The sequence below is a fragment of the Anopheles stephensi genome, chromosome 2 (genome assembly GCF_013141755.1).
Source record: "Anopheles stephensi strain Indian chromosome 2, UCI_ANSTEP_V1.0, whole genome shotgun sequence".
Lineage (NCBI taxonomy): Eukaryota > Metazoa > Arthropoda > Insecta > Diptera > Culicidae > Anopheles > Anopheles stephensi.
The window spans coordinates 52,075,931-52,099,965 of NC_050202.1; the positions used below are offsets into that span (position 1 = coordinate 52,075,931).

A 24,035-nucleotide genomic window follows, 5' to 3' on the forward strand; every position below is an offset into this window, starting at 1 on the left:
TGTGGCGTAATTACAATGTGTTCAGAGTTGCACAAGAGCTCCGTCGAGGACATTAATAAAACTATTCTAGGCAAGACGAGCTTATTAATAAAAAATATATATATACGTCATATTACGTACAATAAAATTAGCTGGTCTTACTGTTTTATCCACCACTGTAGATGTATCGAATAAGCAGCGGATGACTGCTAGCACCCAAACCAACGCGTACACCGCACATCAATGTGCAAAGGATTTGCGGAGCACACTTCTGTCTTCCAGCTACCAGGATGATGAAACCACACACGCACACACAAACAGTGAAAAGACTGGGTTAATCGGTTTGAGAAGGATGCCAGGATGCGGTATGTGTGAAGGATAGTAGCACCCATAAGACTTGAACGGTGGATTTCCATCAAGTTTTCTAATAACTGACAATCACATCCATCGCAACCGTTACCGTGGAGCCATGTGTGCCACGTCAAACGCAGTCCCACTCCGTCTCTTCTGCCAGGGGTGGGCAATAAATGGCAATTTCCTGTTGGTTGGTTTGGTTGGCTTTCAGCACGGCGCAATACAAAAATGAAATCAAAACGAACAATTACAACAGCCAATGCGTAATCGTTGACTAATAGTAGACAATTATCGTGGCCACCGAACATCACAATTACTGTACGACGTTCGTAACACATTTAATTGCAAATATTAACATGCACATTTATGCAACTCCAGAATATGATGTGATGAACAGTATCTCGCATCAGGCCACATTGAAAGCTTGCATTACAAGCGCAACGTAGATACGCAAGACGCTTTTGTGGATGATGTAAGCGATGATGCTGTTATCCTTGCCTGTTGCCAATGTTAAAATCACCCTTGAGTACCCAACATAAGCCACCGAATCTTCCGAATCGATAGCAAACGGGATGCAAAACCCTGACCGCCTCCTATCACCTGCTTGTGCACCATCTGAATCCATCGCTTTTGATGATGAGTTCGCGGAAAAGCTTCAAGAAGCAGGATGACCTCGTTCAACAACGACACAGAGAGAGACGTGCAATTCTCCAATATTTCGCTCCCACCGGTGGTGATGGTGTTGTGCAGCATTGCACCGAACCACACCAATACTCTATGCCAAGTATCCATTTTCACCGATTCACTGGAAACAAACTGTGCAATACGTAAAGCACGCGCGAAGGATGCCCCGGGACGAAGCCGTGGAATGGAGGCGCCTGGTTGCTTGTGCTGTAATTAAATCCGAATGACTCGTATAAAATGTTGTTCATTACAGTCGATTGCAGCCGATTATATCCGTTCGGTTGGCAAAACCCGTCAATCTTATCCCCTGGACTGGGTTTGTATATGTGTGTACTTATGGATGTGTGTAATCACTCTTGCGCTGCAAAATGAGCTGCTGCTCGACCATTTAAAGCGGAACAATTCCTTCGCCCAAGCGTTATCGTCGTAATTATTGCACCATTTTAACTGCATATTCATAGCTGAAGCGATTTCTCACTCGGGTAGGAGACTCGTGGCAATATTAACAGGCAAATAGTGAGTCCAGCACAGCCTGAATTGTGTGATAAAACACAACGGTCCGATTCCGAACCAAAAGTTACGCCAATGTGCAATAATGTGCACGTGCTTTCTGGACTGGGGATCTCCCGAAAACAGTAGTGCTTCACGCGTTCGTCCTGTGGTTTACCTGTCCCAACCGACACCGCAACGGAAAGCACGTGTCTTGGGCGTTGGGATATTCCGTCCGGACGCACGCGGACCCTGGGATCGCCTTTATCCGGAAATTAATTTACACAATTTGCCAGCCGTGCTTAACGGTGTGTGGATGTGTTGTGCTGTGTACGGGCGTGTTTCTCCGAGCATCGACCAAGCACACATCCACAAGGTAAATGTTTTCCTGTCTGTGCTTCAGCGACACCACAGGACACTTTTGCCGCGAACACATACCCGGGGAACAACTGAGAGCGAGAGATGATATCTTGCTTAGCCGCGCGCGTATACCCATCGCATGGGCTGGGAATTGAATCACGATTCTCGTTAAAACTTCCACCACGCCACCATTCGCTTCTGGGGCGTTGTCCCGAAAAAAAGGAAAAGTCTGGCCGACCACAGTGGCCACCAGTGGGTAGTTGTACCCTGCGATGATTATTTGAAGGTATGTTTGTAGTGAACCAAAAAAGAACACGAAGCGTTCTCACCTCGGATGAACATTCGTATTTACTCTGTAGAATGTGTCAATGGTAAAAGAGCAAAACGCCAACGAACGGTGCGTCCTAAATTACAAACTGGACCTCGTTCAGGATGCCGATCACACATACGTGTGTGTGTTTAAATGGCTAAGGGCACGAAACGATTAACTCAAGCTGTGTGTTGCCGTGCTCAAGCTGTTGTTAAACACCTTCGTCAGTTTTACGTGTCAAATTTGAAGGCCTTTTGAACGAAAACTGCGACAGCTTCGAGCGATTTCAATATGCAGTAAACATTTGAGAACATGTGAAGTTAATATCCACAATAATGTTAATCTGGAACATTTACCGGGTCTAAATGTAAGAGTTGAAAAATTACAGGCTTGTTTCTAGCCTTATGTTTTTGCCTTGATTTTCTGAAATGCTTACTTCAGGTTAGACTTAAGGTATTTTACTGCTTTGAAATTTGACAGATAGAGGGCAACCTGCATCCATAGTATTGTGTACTTTTTTCACTGGGTTAAGCATTAGCACAACCAAAAAAGCTATTTCATCCGGAATTCGGACAAATAACAGGAGTTCAATCTAACAGTGATTCCAATTTGCAAACTCAATCCAATTTTTGACTTCCTCGCCATGCCCTCTTTCACGAGTTTCATTAGATCTGGATCATTAGCCAAAAAGATGATAAAAATCCTGATCCGATCTTCGTATTTATTCGAAGGAAAAAGGTACTCAATGTCTCGTCATCAAGTTTTCCAGGTTGAAGAGTCATGGCGGAAATTTCCAAATATCCCTATAATATATTTTTCTATCGTATGAACCAATAACGCCCCTGATGATATTGAGTTATAAGTTAGGCAATGATCGTTCAACAGGTAATATTAAGAAAAAGCGAAAATTTACTAATTTTAAATATGCCCTACTATGTCATATCCAGTGTTTTTCTGCTAACTGTGTAAAATAAACCCTACAAAATACGATGTTGCTATCCCTAAAACAAAGCCAACAGTAAAGGTCACAAAAAAACGCAAACCAAAATGCAAAAATCGAACCTTAAAATAAAAACGCAACGGGGAAAAGTAAAGCATTATTCATACATATTCATACGATGGCTAGCAAACGGGGTTCTTCACATACAACCACTCCAACGGTCCAAATGTTCGGTGGCAGAGTGACATACCTCCCCCCTCCTAAACGCTTTCCTCACCAGCAGGTTAAGTTTCCCTACTTTTGCAGAGGGTACGATTCAAACCGATTCGACTATCTATAAAACTACCATCATCCTTCCAAACACGCATCATCTGTGGAGCAGATTTCTAGCCTGCGCTTTGTTGCTGTTTGTTGGTCGAGTGGTAAAAGCAACAGAATACGCTCACTTTCGACGTTCGAACGATAGAAGGCAAACACTTCAAGGTACACAGCACTTGATTTCATATAGACATACACACGTGTCCCCCCACTGTATAGTAACTCCACGTGCCACGCATTTATTCCAGTAAAAAAGACAGAAAAAAAAGCGCTCGCCTATATCACGACGGAGCCCTGCTGGATGGAGTCTTCTTAACCATCATCGAAAGCTCGGTGCCAATGGCATGCATTAACATACATATATGGGCCCAATCGATTGGGTCAGAGGGGTCCCGGATCCACTTACATTCCCAACGAGTCCAAGAGTTCCTCCTTTTTTTTTGGGTAATACACACAGGTGCCTTCTTCGATCACTCTGCTCGGTATGCCTCTTCTCTCCCAATTGACCCCCTCACTACGTCTTGATCCTGGCAATCCTGTGTGCAACCACACATCACATGACCCGTTTACGAGCCATTTAGAAAACGGACACAATATGTGCGGCATGCGGGCATTCGTTGATCGATTCCCGGCACAAGGTTCTGTGTCGTACCGTGTGATGGTACCTGTGCAGGTCTGAAACTGACAGTCACTAGACGCGACGGTTCTCCGTGCGCTGGAATGTGTAGTTGCCTGCCTTTTCCCCCCGGTCCCCGTCGCCCATGGTTTTCGTGTAGGAGAAATACTCGGACGCGCGATGGGAGCAACAAATGCAAACCACCGAATGAAAACCCTTCGATGATGTACTGCTTCCACTATTGCGCGATGTCCCTCCAACGAACGAACGAACGAACGAACGAACGAATGTCAATCAATCAATTTCAACAAACGGTTTATTGGTTTTGTTGTACTTCTCTCTCTTTCCGTGACATTGCATTACGTTTTGGAAATGTGGACTTTTGTAGAACCGGGTGCAAACACTTGAAAAATGTAATCAATATCCACTAAGTTTAATTAGGCACCATGGTAGGAATGTAATGACAAAAAACGCGAAATTACATTTATAGCTTCAGCATTATTACTTTCTGTTCTGGTGTAATTAGATCACGCAAACAAAAGAAAAGGATTCGTGATCTCTTATTGGATTGCATGTAACGTTTGTAACTGCAAAAAATAGACCAACTCTGAATGGCGAAGAAAATAAACCTACAAAAGATCTATTTGATTAACCTCACTTTACTTGAATTCTAAGTTCTAGAATCATTCTACAAAAATATTGATTTCTGATTCTAAGAGTCTTTATGACAGCTAGATCAGATTTATTCCAGCTCTTGACGATAAGTTTATACCCCGTCCAGGATACTGATATGTCTGGATAAGATCGTTTAATACCTCCCTTTGAATATCCTCTAATCCCTCCAAAGGTTTTCCCAAAAAAAAAAATTACTGGACGCAACAGAGACCCTGCCTGGAGTTAAGTTTCACAACCATAAGGCGACCAAACAATAAAGTCTTTGTTTGCTCATTGATTGCTGCTGCAATATAAGGATCTTTCGGCGCTGTTAGATGACCAGAATTGCGACAGTATTGACCACAGCTGCTCTTAATCTGAAATAGGAAATGGTTGGATCTATCTCAAGGAATTACAACCATCGCAAGAAAAATCTTGAATATCAATATTGAAATAACTTCAGCATTCTTTTTCTACAGATTCTGCTGAGTGAAATTTTATACTTATTTTTCGATGAATAGGCAGCTTAATGTTAACTGTAGGTCTAATAAAAAAAAGCTTGGATTTTTTTTTTAATCGATCGAGCTCCTGGCCGCATTTTTTGGTTTTACCTGAACAAGATTAATTGAAATCCCATGCTCACACAAATGTAGAGCGGTCAAAAAGCTAATTGTTTCGTAAAAACTTTATTCGCCTAATGAAAAACATTTCCACCGCCAGCATGTTGCCACCCATCGTGTAAATTAGAGTCAATGCTTAAAATGAAATAAAAAACTTTTACCCGAGCAAGCATACTCGGCCAGTCAGTGCACAATTAACGATCGTAATGGTGTGTTTTACTCAAAGTGACCCAGTATGCTTCACATGATCTTTGCCATCTCTACCCTGCAGGCCAGTCCCATGCCAGCCAAACCCATGACTAAAGCGCTTTTTCCGGAAATATCCACACAAACACGAACGTCACGCGCCCGGCACAGTGTGCGAAGGGTTAGATAAATGGGTTGGTTGGTTGGTGGTGGTACTCCTACCCTTTCCCGAGATTAAAGGTGCGTGCGTAAGTGTGTGAGTGTATGTGAGTTGCATTCGAATGGCCGGTAACGACGGAGGCGCCTGGTCGTTTTCGTTTGAAGCGTAACCCACATATACCACCCCTCCCCATTGCAGCCGGGGTTTTGTATTCGAGCTGGAACGTGGAGAAGCTCGGACGTGGTAACGTGCATGATGCGGCATAGCACACGGTACCAGAAGCGCATACGGGTTTTCGGGACGGAATGTCATTTGGCTAGGGTGTGGCAGCAAACTGATTGCCCGACGCTATTATGTTGTCCAACTCAGTGAGGCGTTAATCACCTCAAACCGTCCCTTGCTTGTTAGTCCACTGTTTTCAAAACAGAATCAACCCAACTAACTCGTATTCCGATCTCAGGAAGTGTCTTAAAGCTTAATATTTTATAAGTGTATGTTAATACAATATTAAAAATATTAATACAACAATATTAAATAAATCCAAAAAGTTCAATATTTTCAAATAGATTACTAAAAACATTTTCGAATATGTTTGATAAAGTCATTATCGTAGTCTGTCTGTACTATGTCTGCATCGCCCGCCCCTACTAAAACAAAAGGCGCACAATATTGCGACGGATCGATCGAAAAGTGTCGTAAATATCATCATCATTAGCATTTCTCTTCTGCTCCTAATGGAGTGGAAACACCGATGTATCCTCCCCGTATGCACACACAATGATACAATAAAAAACAAAACAGCTTTCACTACAACACTTTCAATTCTAACGCGGAATACCACTTTCCGTTCCTAAAACAAATGATTCACACTGGAAGCACGCAATCGACGATCGATTGCAAAGAGCGTTATAGAGTGTAGCGTACCTCGTGACTACGAGCATGCATGGTCTTTGATTAATGATACATTTCACTCCTGCCTAATTCACACATATGGCCACGCGGAGTTGGTTGCTTTGCTTCGGACTGTACGAATAACTTTTAATTAAATTAGTCCAATTTTGAGAAGCTTTTAAATGCTTTCATCCTGGTCCCATTTTAGTCATACGCCGCTCAATTTTCCTTAATGTTCTTTTAGCTGTTAAATGTAATCTGTTCGTCCATGTCGTAGGATTATTCTTCAAAAATATTATATCCAATATCAAAAATTAATCCTCAGAGCAAGGGGATTCGATATCCACGCGAAAGCTCTTTCTCTCCCAGCGTACTGTCCTAAATAAACACTATTACGTCATTACACTGCTGAGTTGGCCTGTAATGATCCATCACTGGACTGGACGCATTATTCTCGACCTGGGTATCAAATTCTATTCTACAATCAATCTTCCTTGGCTCCACCGACACCGTAGCCGATGAGAGGGAAGAGACAATCCTCCTCTCACATGCTGGTAGAATCAACGCCAGCTGAGTGGCCTTGCCGAATGTCCCACCACGTCTCCAACGCGTCCTATTTGTCCTTAAGTCTTCAAATGAAAATGGATTGATTGGACCTCATCATTCCTGTGCTGCTCCCGAGAGAAGGTATATTGTTGCTACTGCTGCACAGAGCCATCCCCCTTGTTGCTTCCAAAGACAGCAGCTATTTTGTGTTGCTGAAGAGATGACTCATCAATTGAATTCTACTTTGCGAAACCACCCGAATGAAACAGATTTTGTGATGGGACACCATCTACGGATGAATTATGTTATCCAATTCTGCGTATTGTAAAAAGCCATCGTTATGGACATTCGTATCGCCAACGTTGAAGAGGACAAAATTTGCACAACCACGTAAATCCTTAATGTTTTGTAACCAGTTTTGAATCCGAAGTGAAATAATTGAAGAATAAAAAAAAAAACAAAGAGAAAACCCAACGTGCTTTTCTAAATGTCGAATGCTCTAGTTACAATTGCACCGCACTCAGAACTTTGACCATGACCAGTACATTTTGAACATTATTTACCAACAGGACCGACACGTCCTACCACCCCACGAAGGGAGGTGCGACAACAGGACATTTCCATAATCAAATCGTACAGCGTACAATTTGACTAACTAAGTGCATCTAATCGTGATTGATGGGGAGAAGAATGCAAAGGTCTTACGACAAAATGTGGGTTCACTAGAAGAGACCATTTTTTGTTATCCTCTCTCGAAAGGAACAAATTTCGTTGTCATATGTTTTATTATTTTTTTGCTTCTTACAATTGTCCGTCTCAGAGCTGACTGATGTTTGGCATTGTTTCAGCCAAAGATAGTTACCACCGTGTCCGGCGGACACTCCAGAAAAGCTTCTTCAGATTATCATAATCAGATAGTCGACTGGACGAAGCGCACTATGCACGGCTTGAAGCTGCTGCCTCTGTTGATGTCACCAAATTGATAGCTGCACACGCTATCAACAATGGAATGGGTCTGCTGAATACATCTGTATCCGGGGTCCCCAAACGACAGTTTTACGCCTACTCACAAAGTCCCTTGTATCGAGAGCACTGTTCCGCTTAAAAAAATGACCGCACATTTATAGCGTGCCGTAACGATTTTTGCCTGTGCTAAACAAAACTAACCACCTTCCACAAATGGAGCAGTGTCACACCCACACTAGTGAGGGCGCAAAGGAACTGCTACGCTATGTGTGTCAACGGAACGCATATTACGGCCATATTGCAAAACGGGTCGCTTTCTCCCCACACACACACACAATTTATGTACAATGTGGTGGGTAGTAGCGACAGTAGAGAAAACGAAAAACTCTGTTGACTGACCGTCTGACCGCCACCCTACCACCCCATTGTATGCCATCCACTTCCGGTTTCTTAACCCTTTCACATTGTCGTAGAAGCAGCTGACCAGCACACACACACGCGCGCCAAACATGTGTACCAAATAAACCTTTCTTGTTTTCAGCTTAATGTATCCTTAAACCATTTCTCCAATCGGGGGACAACGAAGCTTTCCTAACAAACTACGGCGCACTACATGTCGCTTAACGAGACACCACGAAGAAAGTGGACCATTCAATTCGGGTAATGGAAGAAAAAAAAATCGCCGACAGCCCCAGTTAAACCTTGAACCCTTGTCATTCGAAACCATTGCCGGTTGCACGGTCCATCGAGACTTGGGTTCGCTATATGCGGCCGGCTAACTCAGTACGTGGCGGGGATATAAAAAGTCGGGCGGGATAAGAAATTTATTGATTGGCGCAATATAGCCCACGGTCAGGGGAAATCAACGATATTGTCCAGGACATTTTGTTCGGGGTAGAAAAGCTTGACAAATGCGCTAGCGCTAGGCGATAGAGGGTTTGGATGACAAACAATCGTGGCAGAACCACCACACTATACTGGCAAAACAGTACATAAGAAAGCTGTTAACCGCTGGGGGATAAGTGTGAAGGTCCAAACGATAAGAGCTACTGCAATTTTCTCACCCATTGCATGACTTATTTTAAAAGATATGAGAAAGACCCGGAGAAATGTGAACTGCAATTCAGTAAGTGAAACATTCGCCGACATTCATTTCACCATCGACTTCATTTCAGTGACTTCCTTTTGAAGTTTGGGTCCATGATCGTCGACGGGCTTGGTGAGCCATATCAGCGAAAACAGAAAAATCTAAGCAGGATAGCTGGTCAAGCTTGCATACGGTATGCAAAATTAGTTACATTGCTTAATCGATAGTCTAATCGTCAATTGAGTCGAATCTAAGTAAATTGTTTTCTCTTTCGATATTTATATCTATCTGTTAAAACATACTCTGTGACACGACTTAAATCAAAATAATTCGTGCCCTGTTCATGGTAGAGCTCATGGACACAATATAATCATTCGTTACATTAAAAGCAATAGTAATTTTACGGTTTGAGTTTGAAACTTAACATTATGTTGCAACGTAACAATTGCATATACCCAGGACAAACAAATGTGAATATTGTCATGGTGTGGTTGGAAAAACACCATAGAACAGGAATAAATCAATATAAAAGCTTATATATAGTGAAATAAATATTATAATACAAAATCAGTAACGAACATTCAGCCATTTCAACCGAATTCAACCGAAAAATCAAATCCCTTCATTACACAAGAACAAATCATCTTCGCGACACTAGCGCCATCTATGTGTCAGGTTACGCAAACAACTGCATGCCCTTCTACAGTACGCGTGCGCATTACCAGTAAACAATCACAATGCTTCCTGCCATATGGTCATTGTTTTGAAACTTTTGCCCTACAGATTGAGTTTTTTATATCCTACAATCATATGGTAAAACTATATGAAGCGAAATTCCTTGATCAGAGGAAAATAGCGCTGCTTACAAGACAAATGCTCATATTATCATATATGAATTCTGTGCACGGCTCTGTCAATATATCAAACATTGCCGATTCTTTTTCAAATTGAATTACATTACAAATCCCCATTGATTGAAATTTAGTGTCGATAAAATCCGAAACATACCTGTAGTTCGTAGTTATGCGGTTGCTGCAAAAGATTCGCCGGCGAGTCGATTTGATTCGGACCCTGTCCGTGCTGGTTCACCATCGGGCTCTAAAATGATACAATATTAATCCAATGTCAATATTAATTGATCAAAAGACAGATCACCAATCGGTGGAAGTGGCATATGCAATTAACGGTACCTGTGCAATCTGCGGTATGCCCCCAACACCATTCATCACGTGGCTCTGCATCTGGTTCAGTTGATTGAGCTGGTTCAACTGATTCATCGGGTTCATCTGTCCGAGCTGTCCCATCTGGCCCATCTGATTAATCATCTGCGGATGATAGGAGCCAAGAGCTGCGGCGGCCGCCTGTTGCGTTACGTCGTTACCACCGGGTGCCGCAGAACCGAGCATGTTGTGCAGCGACGGATGCTGCGGAAAGCCGGATCCATGTACGCCCGTCGGATCAAGCATGTTTGGACGGGGCAACTGTTCTTCGGCTGGGGACGGCTGGCGCGAACCCGGCGTACGGCTTTGGAACGAAAGGTGACTATCGAGGATTATGGTTCGTTGTGCTAATCGGGCGCGCAAATTCTTTTCGTCCATCCAAGCGCCATATGGAAATACTTACTTGAATCCCTTGTCGTCGTCGATACCGTTCACCATCACGACACCGTTTGTGCCGGGCACGACCTCCTCTTTCTTCACACCGTTCGTTTCAAACGGTGAGTTTGCTTTGTCCTTATCATCGGATGCCTAAAACGATGTACAAAACAAGCATTCAAGTGTTAAGATCATGGCGTTACGGCACACTACCAGCAAAAGATTGGCCTCACCTTGTCTCCATCATCAAACTTCAATCCCTTGAAGCGAGCGTCCAAGCTGGCGAGTGGACTTTCCTTGTTTGTCGGAGAACCTCCCAGCACGTACTCCACCATCTTTACGCCCAATCCTCCCGTCGAGTCGCGAGGGCTAAAACATACAGACGAAAATATACCATTAAAATGGGTGCTCACAAAAGTGATACTGAAGTCAAAACTTACCTCAAAATTCCGGTCGAACCCGTCGGATTTGTCTCTGGCGCGTGTTGGAAAATGCGGCGCGGGGCCAAGATGGCGTCACCCTGGGACGACCAGGTGGAATCGCGCCATACCTGATGGTCGGTAGTACCGTGCAGCTGTAACGGTGGCAATGGACCAGTTGCTGCGGCAGCCACCTTAACATCATTGGTGCCACCCTTTTCCCACAGCTTCTTCGCCGTTGACGTGTTGATCTACGGAGATAAGAGAATAAAACAAAATCGAAATCGTTTTAATTTGTTGTAATTTATACCGACATCATTAACAGATATCAAACCGATTTGAGCATAATTAAAGTTTTTGAAGGGCTGATATGCTATATAAACATTGAATCATCACACTACACTCCAACTCGCCACCCGATCACATGTAAACAAGCAGAATTAATTTGAGCTCGTTGAACAATTTTCACATCACCATGTGCAAATCAGCAACAGGCAGCAGCACCAGCGGAATCCAAAACAAAAATCCACCCATTTTGAATGCGACGAACCGCATCGTGTTCATCTTTGCGCGAAATCAATTTATTGCCCCACCCCCACCTTACTTCTGCAACACTGAATACCATCCCCTCGCGCTTGGATGGAGAACGCATTTAATGTCGATTCTTCGAGGCTTAAGCCTCCCCAAACATACGCCGAAATAGGTGCGTATCGATTCGAAAGGATAATTGCCCAGAGTTTTGCAATTACTCATTACAGTGCAATCGAGGCAGCAGACTCCATCTTACATACGTCAAACTGATGTGCTCATACAATGGAAAATGGACGAAGAAAAAGGTAATTCTTCAGGGTGGCGTAGAGCTCTGCAATATCTGCTGTTACTCTATTTGCATATCATACTAACTCTTCTCTACATTGAGCAATCACAGTAGGAAACATATTTCTGATATCGTTTTCTCATCGGAAAATTTAATATAAATTCCTTAAATCAGACAAAAAGAAAGCATATGCACAGATGTGTGAGTCCGGATTAATTGTTCAAAACTGAAGTAATTGCAATTACACCAGGGTCAAGCAAGCTAGAAATTGGGGCTTACCATATGAGACTCTTCAGTATAACACACAGCGCGCGTCGCCTTCAAAAACTTCGCTTCAGCAAAGAAGATATCCACACAACTGCCCCTTACACCACAAGAGCGCGCATGAGAGCGAGACAGGGCGGCAGCGTCGTGTCCATGGTGGGTCATTTGCGCGGTGACTATAAGTAACAACGAGTTCAAGTTCAGCGCATAGTCGAGACGCTCGGCGCAAGCACCACACATATACTTTCATTCGTACGCAACAATCTGTCCCCCCCCCCCCCCCCCCCCCGTCATGTTGTCTGCCTGTCCGCTATCCACCAAGTACAGTCGGATCGTCACACCAAACATTGCACTCGTCTTGCACTTCCCTTGTTTGGTGAGCTGCCAACAGCGACGACCAGCGTAGAGTGCACAGTTAAGGGAGATTGTACGTTAACCGGTTTTTTGTTAACAACAGCATAAACCAGGCTCTGTTTCACTGTCGGATAGTGTTTTCTTCTTATGGAACAATCTGTGCCATGATGATGTACTATGGCAGAAGCGTGCAGGCTTCTGCCACGAAGAAGAAACTATCCTTCAGACTTCTATTAAGAACTCTCGCCCAAGGCGCATAGTGAAGTACACCAAGCCGCCATTTTTACTTTCCTTGTAGTACAAAACAGAGACCCGACCCTCCTGTTTTCCCTATGCTCCCTCCTGGTTTTGAGACCTCTGATGTTTCGATTCGAGAAGGGAAGAGATTGCTGCTTGCGGGCACGCTGCAACCTTCTCCGGACGGTGCAACAACAGACGACGACCACGACGACCACAAGCAGCTCGCGGCATCATTGCATTGCTGCACATAGCAGCTTGCATTCGGTGTGGGTGAGAGGAACAAACTAATAAAAACCCCGCGAAGGTCTTTACCATGGACTCGGCACTTTCAGAACGCGAGCCCTCATCGCGCGCACGACATGTTATGTGCCGTTGGTCGATGTATTTGTGTAAACGGAGCGCGAAAGATCTTCTCTAGCCACGGTAGACACAAAAATGTCACGATCGTTATTTTCTTAAATAAGCGAACCCGACCTGGGTCAATTAAGCAGACTTTACTGACCGCTCCACCTAATAGAGGTGTTTGGAGATAGAGATACATTAGAATTACAATTCCTATTTAGATATTTAAACATTCGATGTAAATCTGCTACAGTCTTACTGATATCAACTGTCACAATCACGTTCAGCCTAGAATTCCAATCTTCTGCCCTACCCAACCCAGGGAGAACGAAACACAAATTACATTATCCAAATTAGCATTTCCAATCTTTCAAATACCGCCCCCGCCTGACATTTCTCACATTTCCCAGCACCTGTCATACTGTGGGACATCCCTAATGACGTTTTGTGCCTTATTACACGTGTTTTCGTTGTTTGCACGTTTTATCATTCACATCGGTAGCCGGCTACACCGTATTTTCAGCCCATACTTCGAGTCTGGCCCCAAAATTATCGATTTTACTCAATTAGGATATCGCATCTAAAATGCAAAATGGTTGATATCGTCTTGTTTGGCCTGGAGAGATCTGATAACTCGATCCTGCGGCTCGGTGCTCTGCTTAGACAATGCAAGGACTCGCAGTACAAAACTCGCCGATGTCTGAGCAAAAGAGGACACACAAACACACATATCGATTGGAAGGTGTGGAACATCGTGAAGTAAGGAGTGGAGGGGTTGGTTGCGTGAGAATGGATGAAAATCTCAAGCCATTCGTTCTCCCCCTACCAGGAAGGTTAAGAGACCCCTGTAACGCATTAACAATTCATCTTCTTCGGCTATCCGGATGGCACGCGCAGGTGACGGTAATAGCAGGCACATTGATCCTTTACCAGTCAACTGGATAGGGTTGCCGGGGCTCTTTTGGGAAGGTTAACCCTCCCCGTTAAGCTGGCTCGAATTTTGTTGGAAAAATAATAAACAGCGATAGACCTTCAACCTGTGGGGGAAGATGATAGTGAGATCTGCAGGTAGCACAGCGACGAGCAGCTTCAAATTAGTCACGAACGTCACGAACGCCTCGCGCGTTTTCTTGGTCTGAGGTGGTATCATAATATTGGGAAATGACACGAAAAGCGACTTCTAGACGTTGTGTGCTGTGTGCCGGTGATGATTGGAAGGAGTACGCTAAACAAATACAACTCTTAACGATGTCTTGCATGGGTACGGTGCGAATGAGAGGAAGTGGTCGATAGGTAGATTGGATACATAATTTAAGACCACGTGTTAAATTTAGCTCATACAATAAGCTTTCTTGGTGAATTGTTCTTGATGATTAACTTCAAAATCATTATACCAGTAGATGGTTTGACGGCCGAACTGAACTTCAAAACGAGAGAAGCAACATGGCGTCGATATCCACCATCTTTAGCAATTGTTGGCAGATAGGTGTACAATCAACCGGCTCTAGCATAGAACAACAGAAGGAAGAACATGCAATCGGCAATCGGTTAAGGCGCGCTTCATTACCAAACCGATCGCTTAACTAACGCCGGGAAGTGGAAATACAACGACCACGACGTTTGGTAGTGGTGTAATGATGAGGATGAGGATGATGAACCGGCTCACCCGGTACACCGAGGGTGAACCATTTTGTTCACGCTGTCTCACGCTCTATCTCACGTCCATTTTCTCATTCGAGCTGAGGCGACTCTCTCGAAGCATTACACAGTTTGCTCGCTGCGTCTTTCGCTCACACCAATAATGCGGGGATCGGTGTTTTGTGGTGCTGTTTCACTCGTACCCGCGTACGCGTATCCGAGTCTTTTGGAGCACCCGGCAGCGCGCGAGTTTGTCCGGCCTTGACTGGAGCTGGCCGAAGCCAAAAACCTTTTGTCAAAGAGTGTACACTACTGCGCTACAGTAGAAGTCTCTCCATACCGGTCAGCGAGCTACAGCAGCAAATAGCACCAGCCCGTACATTCGCACGCCGCATCCTCTCATGCGGCCGGGGTGTGTTTGCAGCTTCCATCACACCACACCCGCCACCTGCACCCAACAAGCGCACCTGGCGAGCAAGGCGCACACACGCACCACACGCCGTCCACACACGACAACGGGGGGAAAGAACTTTTAGCGCCGTACACGAGACGAGGTCTACACGAAGGTACATTAAAAAGACGGCCGCCAGAGCTGTCATTTTCACGGTTTTCCAATGAGGATGGCGACGACGGCACGCTTCTCCAAACGGCCATGTTTGCTGCTGCTACTGCTGTTGCACAATCACAGGCTCACACACGTCGGGGCAGAGCGAGTCGGCTTTTTGCAGTGGAAGGTGCTTTTCTTTTGAAGGAGATGATGCGGCCTTATTTCTGTACGCTTGCAATTCTGAACTTCCATTGCCACCAATCTGGTATACTTTTTCACCTGGCTCATAAAAGCTTATTTTTGATTTATTATTTTTGTGTTAATCTGGTGTAGATATATAGCCCAGTTATCAGTCTTATAGGTACCGTGTATAAACACCTGAGATTAAGAGGATAGCTTTCTTTTCCTTCTTCTTTTATCGAGGTGTCCACGATTCGGTACAAGAATCCAGCTTCCTGGGCCTTCCTGAACTACCTCGTGGGGTTTGTAATCACAAAAACCTCCATATTTGAGGACCTGCAGCTTTAGCCATATGTTCCGAGGATATCTTTAGATAACCAAGAAACTTGTTTGACAGTTCCCCTCCAGCTCCAGAATTAACTATATCAAATAAGGCATAAAGAAGTAAGCTTGTGCTTAATGTCTTATCTATGCATCCTCAACAAAATACCTGTCCCATGCAACCGACCAATTTGTGAGAAAATCTTTGAGCCAGATAGAGCTAGATCCCTTACGCAAAAAGAGAAATTTCTGAATCCGTCCAAAAAAAATCAGTACAAAGTAGGGTTATTTAAATAGTCTGCATGCATTCGGAACTCATCCACAGTATAATAATCCTGAAAGGTACAGAGTGTTGTGACACTTGCACTTTTCATGGGCTCTTTCTTCTTCTTTCTTGGCCTAACGACCTCTTAGATCATGCCTGCCATTTCTGGCTTACTAGACTTATTGAAACCGAATAGTTGGATAGTCAGTCCCCAACTGGCGGAACGGTCCAGGTGGGATTTGAACCCCGGTCCTACCTCTTGAAGACCGACGCTGGTGTTGCCTAGGCAACCGGACTGGCCCAATTTCTTGGGCTTATTATGTATATTGTCTTTCGATAAAAAGAGTTAAAAGATTTATTTTACCACAGCAGCCCTTGATTTTATTCTATTTCGCAGTTATTTGGTCAGTCGAATATGTTGCCAAAGACGTTCCAGAGAAAATCATGACAAAGTTAAGCGGAATATCTGATGCACCAATTCCATTATAACCCTGATCAAGACGTTCTGTCTTGCTTAAATTAGTGTTTATAACAACACTTCTATACACAAGAAAGGTTCAGCATTTCCCAGATTTTCATTTCATTACATCAATTAAAATGTGGGTAACGAGGTTGACCGTCAGGAATATTGCCCTTTACTTCTCCACAACCCCATAAGCACATCATTCAAGCACGCACACAAACGTCTTATCACCTTTAAGAAAAATTTCTTCTCCTGCTCATCGGTTAGATCCACCTTCCAACATCCATAGATGGTTAAGAAATTCCATACATCATCACGCAAAAGCGAACTAGAAAATAAAGCATATTTTTGTAGTAAAACTTAATTGGATCAATACCATAGCTGCCTAAATCAAATTTTCACAACGCGGAAAGCAGAAGCATGATATAGCTTCTTCCGTGTACCCGGCTGGTCCGCACGGGTCCGCGAGAGATCCATGCGAAAAAGAAAAATCGTTACGCTTCAACGCGTTCCTCCGTTTTCGCTGGCGCGTTCCACAATCAACCAAAATGCGGACGGACGCGCGCGCGACACCCCGGACACTGTCATTGTCCTCGTTAGGGGTTTGCCAGCCGTTTGGTGCAAAAACCCGGATACATGATGCCGGTCGGTCTTTAGCTTTTTGTTGGTTGTGATTTTTTGAGCGGATTTTTTGTTTTACCTCAGATTGCTTCAGATTTTTGAACCACTTGTGTGTTGTTGGAGGTTCTTTTGTGTTTTGGATGCCTATCTCCCAGGCACCAAGAAGCATCGGCTCTGATGATGATTTGAGTTAAAAGCAAAGAACCCTACAAAAAAACGGTGGGAGTTCGGAATTTGGGGCGAATTTCCAGCAAAGTAGAACGATTGGATGCTACACAAAACAAGCATAGAAGAGAACGTGTATTTTGCAAGCTTAAGCAATTAAACGATCATTTCGGTTGGAACCAGAGGAGCAGGATTTGCGTCCAAATTAGATAAATCCTTGACCGATTTATCTTCTCTTCTTCTTCTAAAGCTTAGCACCGCAACGTGACAACGCACAGATTGGCGGGTGTGCCAGCGATCGTTTCGTTGTCCTTTTTCTTTGGGTTTTTAAATCCCAATTAGAACATAAACATTTTGAAGGAATTCTACGATATTTTGAACTTCCCCACATTCTTGATTTTCTGCTGCTGAAGTGCAATTTATCTCTTTACTATCGAAAGCTTCTGTTGATCTTTCAACTGCCTGTTCATAGGCAAATCGTGGTAAATAATGCAGCAAAACACAGCACAGTTTGAAAACACCGTTTTGCCCCCTTTTTGCTTGTGGAACAACCTCACTGCATATTATTCCGAACCAGCATCCCAGTCATTGAACAGCGGGACACGACACAAACAAAACGGCTTCATCAATAATACTTGAAAGAACGAAGCTTAAATAAATCTGTTTCCGATTTCAGACCCAATCCATCGGACCTCTCACTTTCTCTCTCTCTCTCTCTCTCTCTATCCCTCTATCTCTCTGTTATTCACCCACAACAAAGCAAACATTTCCACACTACTTCACCAACAGGCAGCATCAGCCTGCGCCGGCAGCAAAAAGGACGACGATAAATTGCGCCAGAGTTGACATAGATTATTTTGCACACTCATGTACAAGGTGCTTTTTTGCTCATTCTCTCTTCCTGCTGCTGCTTTCCTCATTTCCGGTTCACGTTGCGCATTCGTCCCAACATCGGAACCTTCTCTCCCACCACTTTTTGCACAGCATGCAAACCTTGGTAGGATATGATGGTGCATCCCCCTCAAAAGCCCGCCCCGACCCAATCGAGCAGCATAAAACGCAGAACAGCATGGCCTCATTTCGTTAGAGCACCCTCACACACACTCACACACGAGCAGCACGGTCCGAGAGATATGGGGGAGGGTGGAAGATCAGTGTGGTGGAGTAGTAGCTTTTGGTGTCAGCATTAATTGAATTATTATACTGTCACTATGCGCTTCTTTGCGCGCCCTTCTCTCTCTTGCTTTCCCGCCACCATCCCTCAGGACCCGCGCGACAAATCGGGAATCGATCGGATTTTCACCGGTGAGTTGAATGTGCTGCTGGCTGGCTACACACACACACACACACACACACAAGTCGAAGGGTCAATATGAACACGTCGAAGCCGGAGCTGGTACGTATCCTGACAATGCGTTCGTTTTACCAGCAGCGCGTGAAGAAGTGAAGGTACCGCAGATACGCCAATCGGCACACTCACACACAAACGCAAGGGCTCCCCTTTTATGTACTGAATCCTTTGAGGAACAAATGCAACCACATACTAAACATTCGTGCGTCTCAAATTAAAATAAAACACCATTCCCATCTGATACACTTCTGCCTAATGCCTGCAGGATTGATGTAATGAAGTCATTCATTAAGGGCGTTGATAAAATGGCTACCCCACTTGTGTTTAAATTATGCCTTCAGCAGCTTTAAACTCCACAACCAGAGCTCCATTCCGTTCTGGGAGAGTAAACGAAAACCATTAGAACAATCTTCGACCGCACGGGCAGCAGGCAGCTTTTTATCGTGCGTGGGAACAGTAACGCCGAGCACCATTTTGATTGCTTTTTGCGAAATTTTAATGCCCTCGTCTCTTCGTTTACGATTATAACGTTTCCCACAAACAGCTTTCAAGATTCATTAGGGTTTTTTAAGACAGTCACTATGAAAAAAGATGCCCCCGAAACGATGGTGGTATGTGGATGCATTTAGAAAGACTAATTTTAAGGATTTTCCCTGCGAGGGCTATGTGTCGCAGTGACCAACACACAACTATTTATCTCCCTTTTTGTAATAGCTCCTTTATGTGGAGACCAAATTTTACAGTGATAGTAGTGGATTTGAAGCAACTATAATTTTGTTCGCATTTTGAGGCTTATGCTTCGACAAAACAAAACGTTGAAGATAGTATGGCAAATCCTGATGATCGATTCGGTAAGACCTGATGCGGTCTCAGAGTTTTCCAACATCTTTTCTCTTTTGAAGAGATACAAAAAAGTCTAAAAGGGGGCAGATTGTGACAACTTGACAGTATTTTCCGACTCTTAAAATGTAGCAGAGACTGATGATGAGAGTCGAGCTTTTCGTGCCCAGTAGCATTCATCTTGTAAATTCCATCCGGGCCGTTCTCCAAAAGTGAGGACTGACTCTCTAACTATATGGTATCAGTAAGTCTTCGTCTTCTTCCTTGGCACTACATCCTCGAAAGGTCTTGGCCTGCCATTGCTGGTTCTCTGTGACTAGGTTTCACCCATATCTGCAGAGTCAGTCCTGAGTACGGGGAGGCGGTCTTGATGAGATTTGAATCCGGTCCTGCCAACGGCGCGGTTGTCACCTCGACCATCGGACCGCCCCAGCAATAAGTCTAGTAAGCCAGAAATGACAGGTATGACCAAAAAGGTCGTAGGACCAAAGAATTTGTCCAAATAGCGAAAAATCGTAAAATTCTGGACAAAATGGCCACTGCTATACAAAAGTGATCCATGTCTAAAACGAAGCGATCGAGGAGGTCCCAGCTGATCCCAACAGCGATCAATATAATGTTATCGTCAATCCTCTATCGGAGGACCTCATCCGATCATTCTATAGACAAGAAGGAGAAGCAACAGATCTTCAAGACCCAGAAAGAGCTCACGACAGTGTGACAATATTGTTGGAAAATGCTTCTTGCATGCACGATTCGGTAGGAATTGAGTCTATTGAGTTATTTGCTACGTACCGCTGAGTTATTCCGCGGAATGTACTGGCTCTGGGGTGCCAGAACCGTCCCGTACTGCTGACCGCCGCTCAGATACACGAGCTGCTGCTCCGGTCCGGGTGGTTTCGGCACACCAACCCCATTCACATTCACGTTCGGCGGATGGATGTGATCGTACATGCCACCCTGCATGGCCATCTGCATCGTCGGCAGGCCACCGCTGTTCATCGTCGCATGATTCAGCATCGTCTGGTTCAGATGGTTCTGATGGTTTAGATGGTTAGCCATTTGGGATGGATGGTTAATCATCGGCATCTGCTGTTGCTGTTGATGCTGCTGATGTTGCATCTGTTGCTGCTGCTGTTGCTGCTGCTGTAGTTGCTGATGTGCCTGTTGTTGTTGCTGCTGTTGCGCCTGTTGCGCTTGTTGCTGCTGCTGCTGAACTTGCTGCTGCACCTGATGCTGGTGCGGCTGATGGGGCAGCTGCATGGGTGGCTGCTGTTGTAGCGATTGCTGCTGTTGCTGCTGCTGCTGTTGGGCTACTTGCTGCTGCTGTTGCTTTACGCCAGATACGATCGGCGGTGGCAGCAGACCACCGGGGGCGTTATTCGGTATCGCGGGGTTATACTTCCACTTGTCTTGATTCTAAAAACAGAAAGAAGAGAAATAAAGTTTTAATAAATGCATTAAAATTTAGACAACCTTTTTGGTGATTTTTTAATTAATTAACAACTCTACATATCTACTTTTGCGGAGATTTTAGTTCTTTTTATGTTATCGTTCCCATGTATCTATTTATTTGAAATCGTCTCGATTTTATCCGTTGACAGAAACAGAGCACCGGCATATCATCGAGGACCACTACCACATTTGTATGTATACAAAAAAAAACGCACGCAAACAGACGCGTTCAAAAATAATACGACGAAAATAGTTCTGTCTGGATAAAAACCGCCAATGGGAGAAATTTTTATGGAATGCACGAAAAAGCTGTATTTGCATGTGCGCTGCAGCAGCACCTGCAGCCGTGCGCTATTTCTACTACCGGTGAAAGACATGTCTTGCATGTCGTTAACAAAAACTGAACATCAGCAGCTTTATCGCCGCTCTCTCTCTCTCTCTCTCTCTCTCGCTCGCTCACGATTATACTGTTCTTTCCCACATCCCTCCGACACACAGGATAACGCTGTACTCTCACTCTCCTTAATTTGCATGCCACGGGACCGTTAAATCACCCTGCTACGTCCATCTTGTGTCGGTTTAGACACAAAAGCCCAAAAGTTGAGTCTCAATCGAATCGGGAGCTAGAGAAAAAAGAGCTCCCCTATTCTACCTCTTTGTAGCGCTATGCACTCGCCACAACAACAGTGGGGCCACAAATTAACGGCCATTTTGTTGGAAAAGTAGGAATAAAAGCATGAATTAAGTTCTCCCAGTTATTTTTTTTTTTTTGTCTAAGCACTGCGGCTATGAGCAAGTTGCACAGCAGCACGCAAACAGTTTTGTTCGCTTTGGGAGTTTAGCTCAGCTCACCACAGACATGACTAGAGTGCAAAAGGAACATAAATCCACCAAAGTTTGGGTGGGATTGTGCCTCGAAGTAATTGATAGTGTTAGTTAAATTATAGTAGAACCACATAAAAATTAATAAACAATTTTTGAACACGAGATGTCAAAAGTCTTAGTCTCATTTCTCTCTACAACCCTGGCGACGATTTAGGACATTCTTGTCCAAGTCCAAGTAATCAGCCGCACGAATGGCAAGGTGCTGATCAAATGCTTTAAACTATGTTGTATATAGATCGATATCTATTTTTTAAGTTAAACGCCCTGATTCTATAAAAGCAATGATTCAATGGTTCAGATCCATAAAAAATTAAATGCAAGTAGCATTGTAAGTTTTTGGTACTACGCTAAGACTAAACGGACTCAAAACCACATGGGGACAGCCAAAGATTCAGCATTCCAAGGTGCAAAAACATTTCCGTAATCAAATTAGTTTCCTGATGTTAGATGCGTATCATCTATAGTGGGTAGAGTCAGTCCTCACTATGGGGAAGTTAAAAGGTCGTTAAGCCAAGAAAGAACAAGAAGAAGCACTGGAACCTGTTGCACATATTCCCGACTCTTTTCGAGATAAGGTTCAGAAGAATTTGTTCAGATTTTCCTGGATAGCAACTAATTTAAAAGGTTGATGTTTCTCCATTGACAGAACCGAAAAATAGCTGCCTACAAACGTCACAACAAATTCATATTTAACTTAGAAAGTGCCGAGGGTAAGTGTATAAGAATCAAATGTTATTCCTAAGTTTTCCTTGTTATCCTGGGCAGAATCAACTGTAGTCCTCGCGTGTCTTTATAGAGCATATTTTTGCTAATATTATCTTGACGATTTTACCCGCCAAGGAATTGTTCCTCAGAATAATGATATACCATAGCTCTTGTTTTTAAAACTATGAAAAAATAACGTTCGGCAATGTTTTCGAATCATCTGTAGAGACTACCAAGTTCTTCAATATTTGGTTCTATTCCAAACAAACATTTTAATATCTTCTTCTTCCTTGGCACTACAACCTCAAGAGGTCTCGACCTGCCATTTCTAGCTTTCTGAGACATTATTGTACCCTCAGCAAAGTAGTCAGCCCTGCGTACGGGGAGGCGGTCTGGATGGGGTTTGAACCCCGGTCCAGCCGTGTGAAGACCGGTAACGCTATCTCCTCGGCCACCGGAGCGCCCCAACATGTTCATATAGGTATACATAAAATCCTTGCATACATAAAGACATACACCTCGATACGTTCAATGTTGTAATATACAGGCGAAAGCATTTACGTGCCAACCACATACACATGCACACACACATGGCTTCCGCCATCCTTAATGGAATGGCGGTCCAAATACCCTAGCAGAATTGGTAGCGATACTCACATCGATAATGGTGTCATCCCCGGAAGCCCACCGGGACTGCTTCTGTGCGAACTGGTGGAACTCGGTATCGTTCGGATGCCGCTGAAACACGTAACCGACGGCGGCATCGTCCTGCGTACGGATCGGGGCCGCATTTCGTCCGCCTCCATCGTCGTGACCACCCAGCAGCTTCATACTGGCGGCAACCGCTTCCGGTACGATCGTAGCCGTTGTCGCTGTCCCGTCGACTGTCGTCGTCGTCTTGGCCGATGCCCTTTTACTGTGCGCTGTTGCGTATGTCGCTCCTACTAACTGCCCGCTCTCTCTCTCTCTCTCTTTGTCTCTCTATCGACAGTAATGCGTTCGGGGAGCTATTGTGGGGGGAGGAATAAAAAAAAAAGACGAAAGCCATTACATTAATGAGTGGTGTATGAATATTATCTGAATGCTACAAAACCCAAGGTTGAATGAAAATGAAGCGTGAATGGCTCGATATCTTACAGGAGACGCAGAAGACCCAGGATAACGTCAGGTCCTCTCAGGCACCTTTCGAAACACATTTACTTGCGTATCAACTTCGTACAAGAGAATATAATGTATGGGAATTACACAAAACGGAACATATCCACGAAGGACCAAAGCAACTGAATAACGTACACAATAACTTATGCAATCTGCGGATGCTTGCCTCAAGGACTCTTCAGATGGAGGCATTCCTAGCAACAGCCACCAGGTCAACTGACAGTCGCAACACACACACACTCACCAACTA

The 24,035-nt window shown here is 44.2% G+C and overlaps 1 protein-coding gene across 4 annotated transcripts in view; it reads right to left on the minus strand.

Moving 5' to 3' along the window:
• The window catches only part of LOC118502679 (maternal protein pumilio), a 156,775-nt gene that overhangs the window by 119,934 nt on the left and 12,806 nt on the right, over window positions 1-24,035 (minus strand). For 3 of the 4 annotated variants that reach the window (XM_036035184.1, XM_036035186.1, XM_036035185.1), the window contains 7 exons: window positions 23,285-23,634; window positions 20,378-21,001; window positions 11,196-11,425; window positions 10,989-11,124; window positions 10,784-10,908; window positions 10,351-10,702; window positions 10,169-10,258 (listed from right to left, as the gene is read on the minus strand). In XM_036035184.1, coding sequence (XP_035891077.1) covers window positions 10,169-10,258; window positions 10,351-10,702; window positions 10,784-10,908; window positions 10,989-11,124; window positions 11,196-11,425; window positions 20,378-21,001; window positions 23,285-23,458 — 1,731 coding nt within the window. In that variant the 5' untranslated portion in view covers window positions 23,459-23,634. The remainder of the gene's footprint in view (window positions 1-10,168; window positions 10,259-10,350; window positions 10,703-10,783; window positions 10,909-10,988; window positions 11,125-11,195; window positions 11,426-20,377; window positions 21,002-23,284; window positions 23,635-24,035) is intronic. The other variant, XM_036035187.1, reaches the window with a different exon arrangement.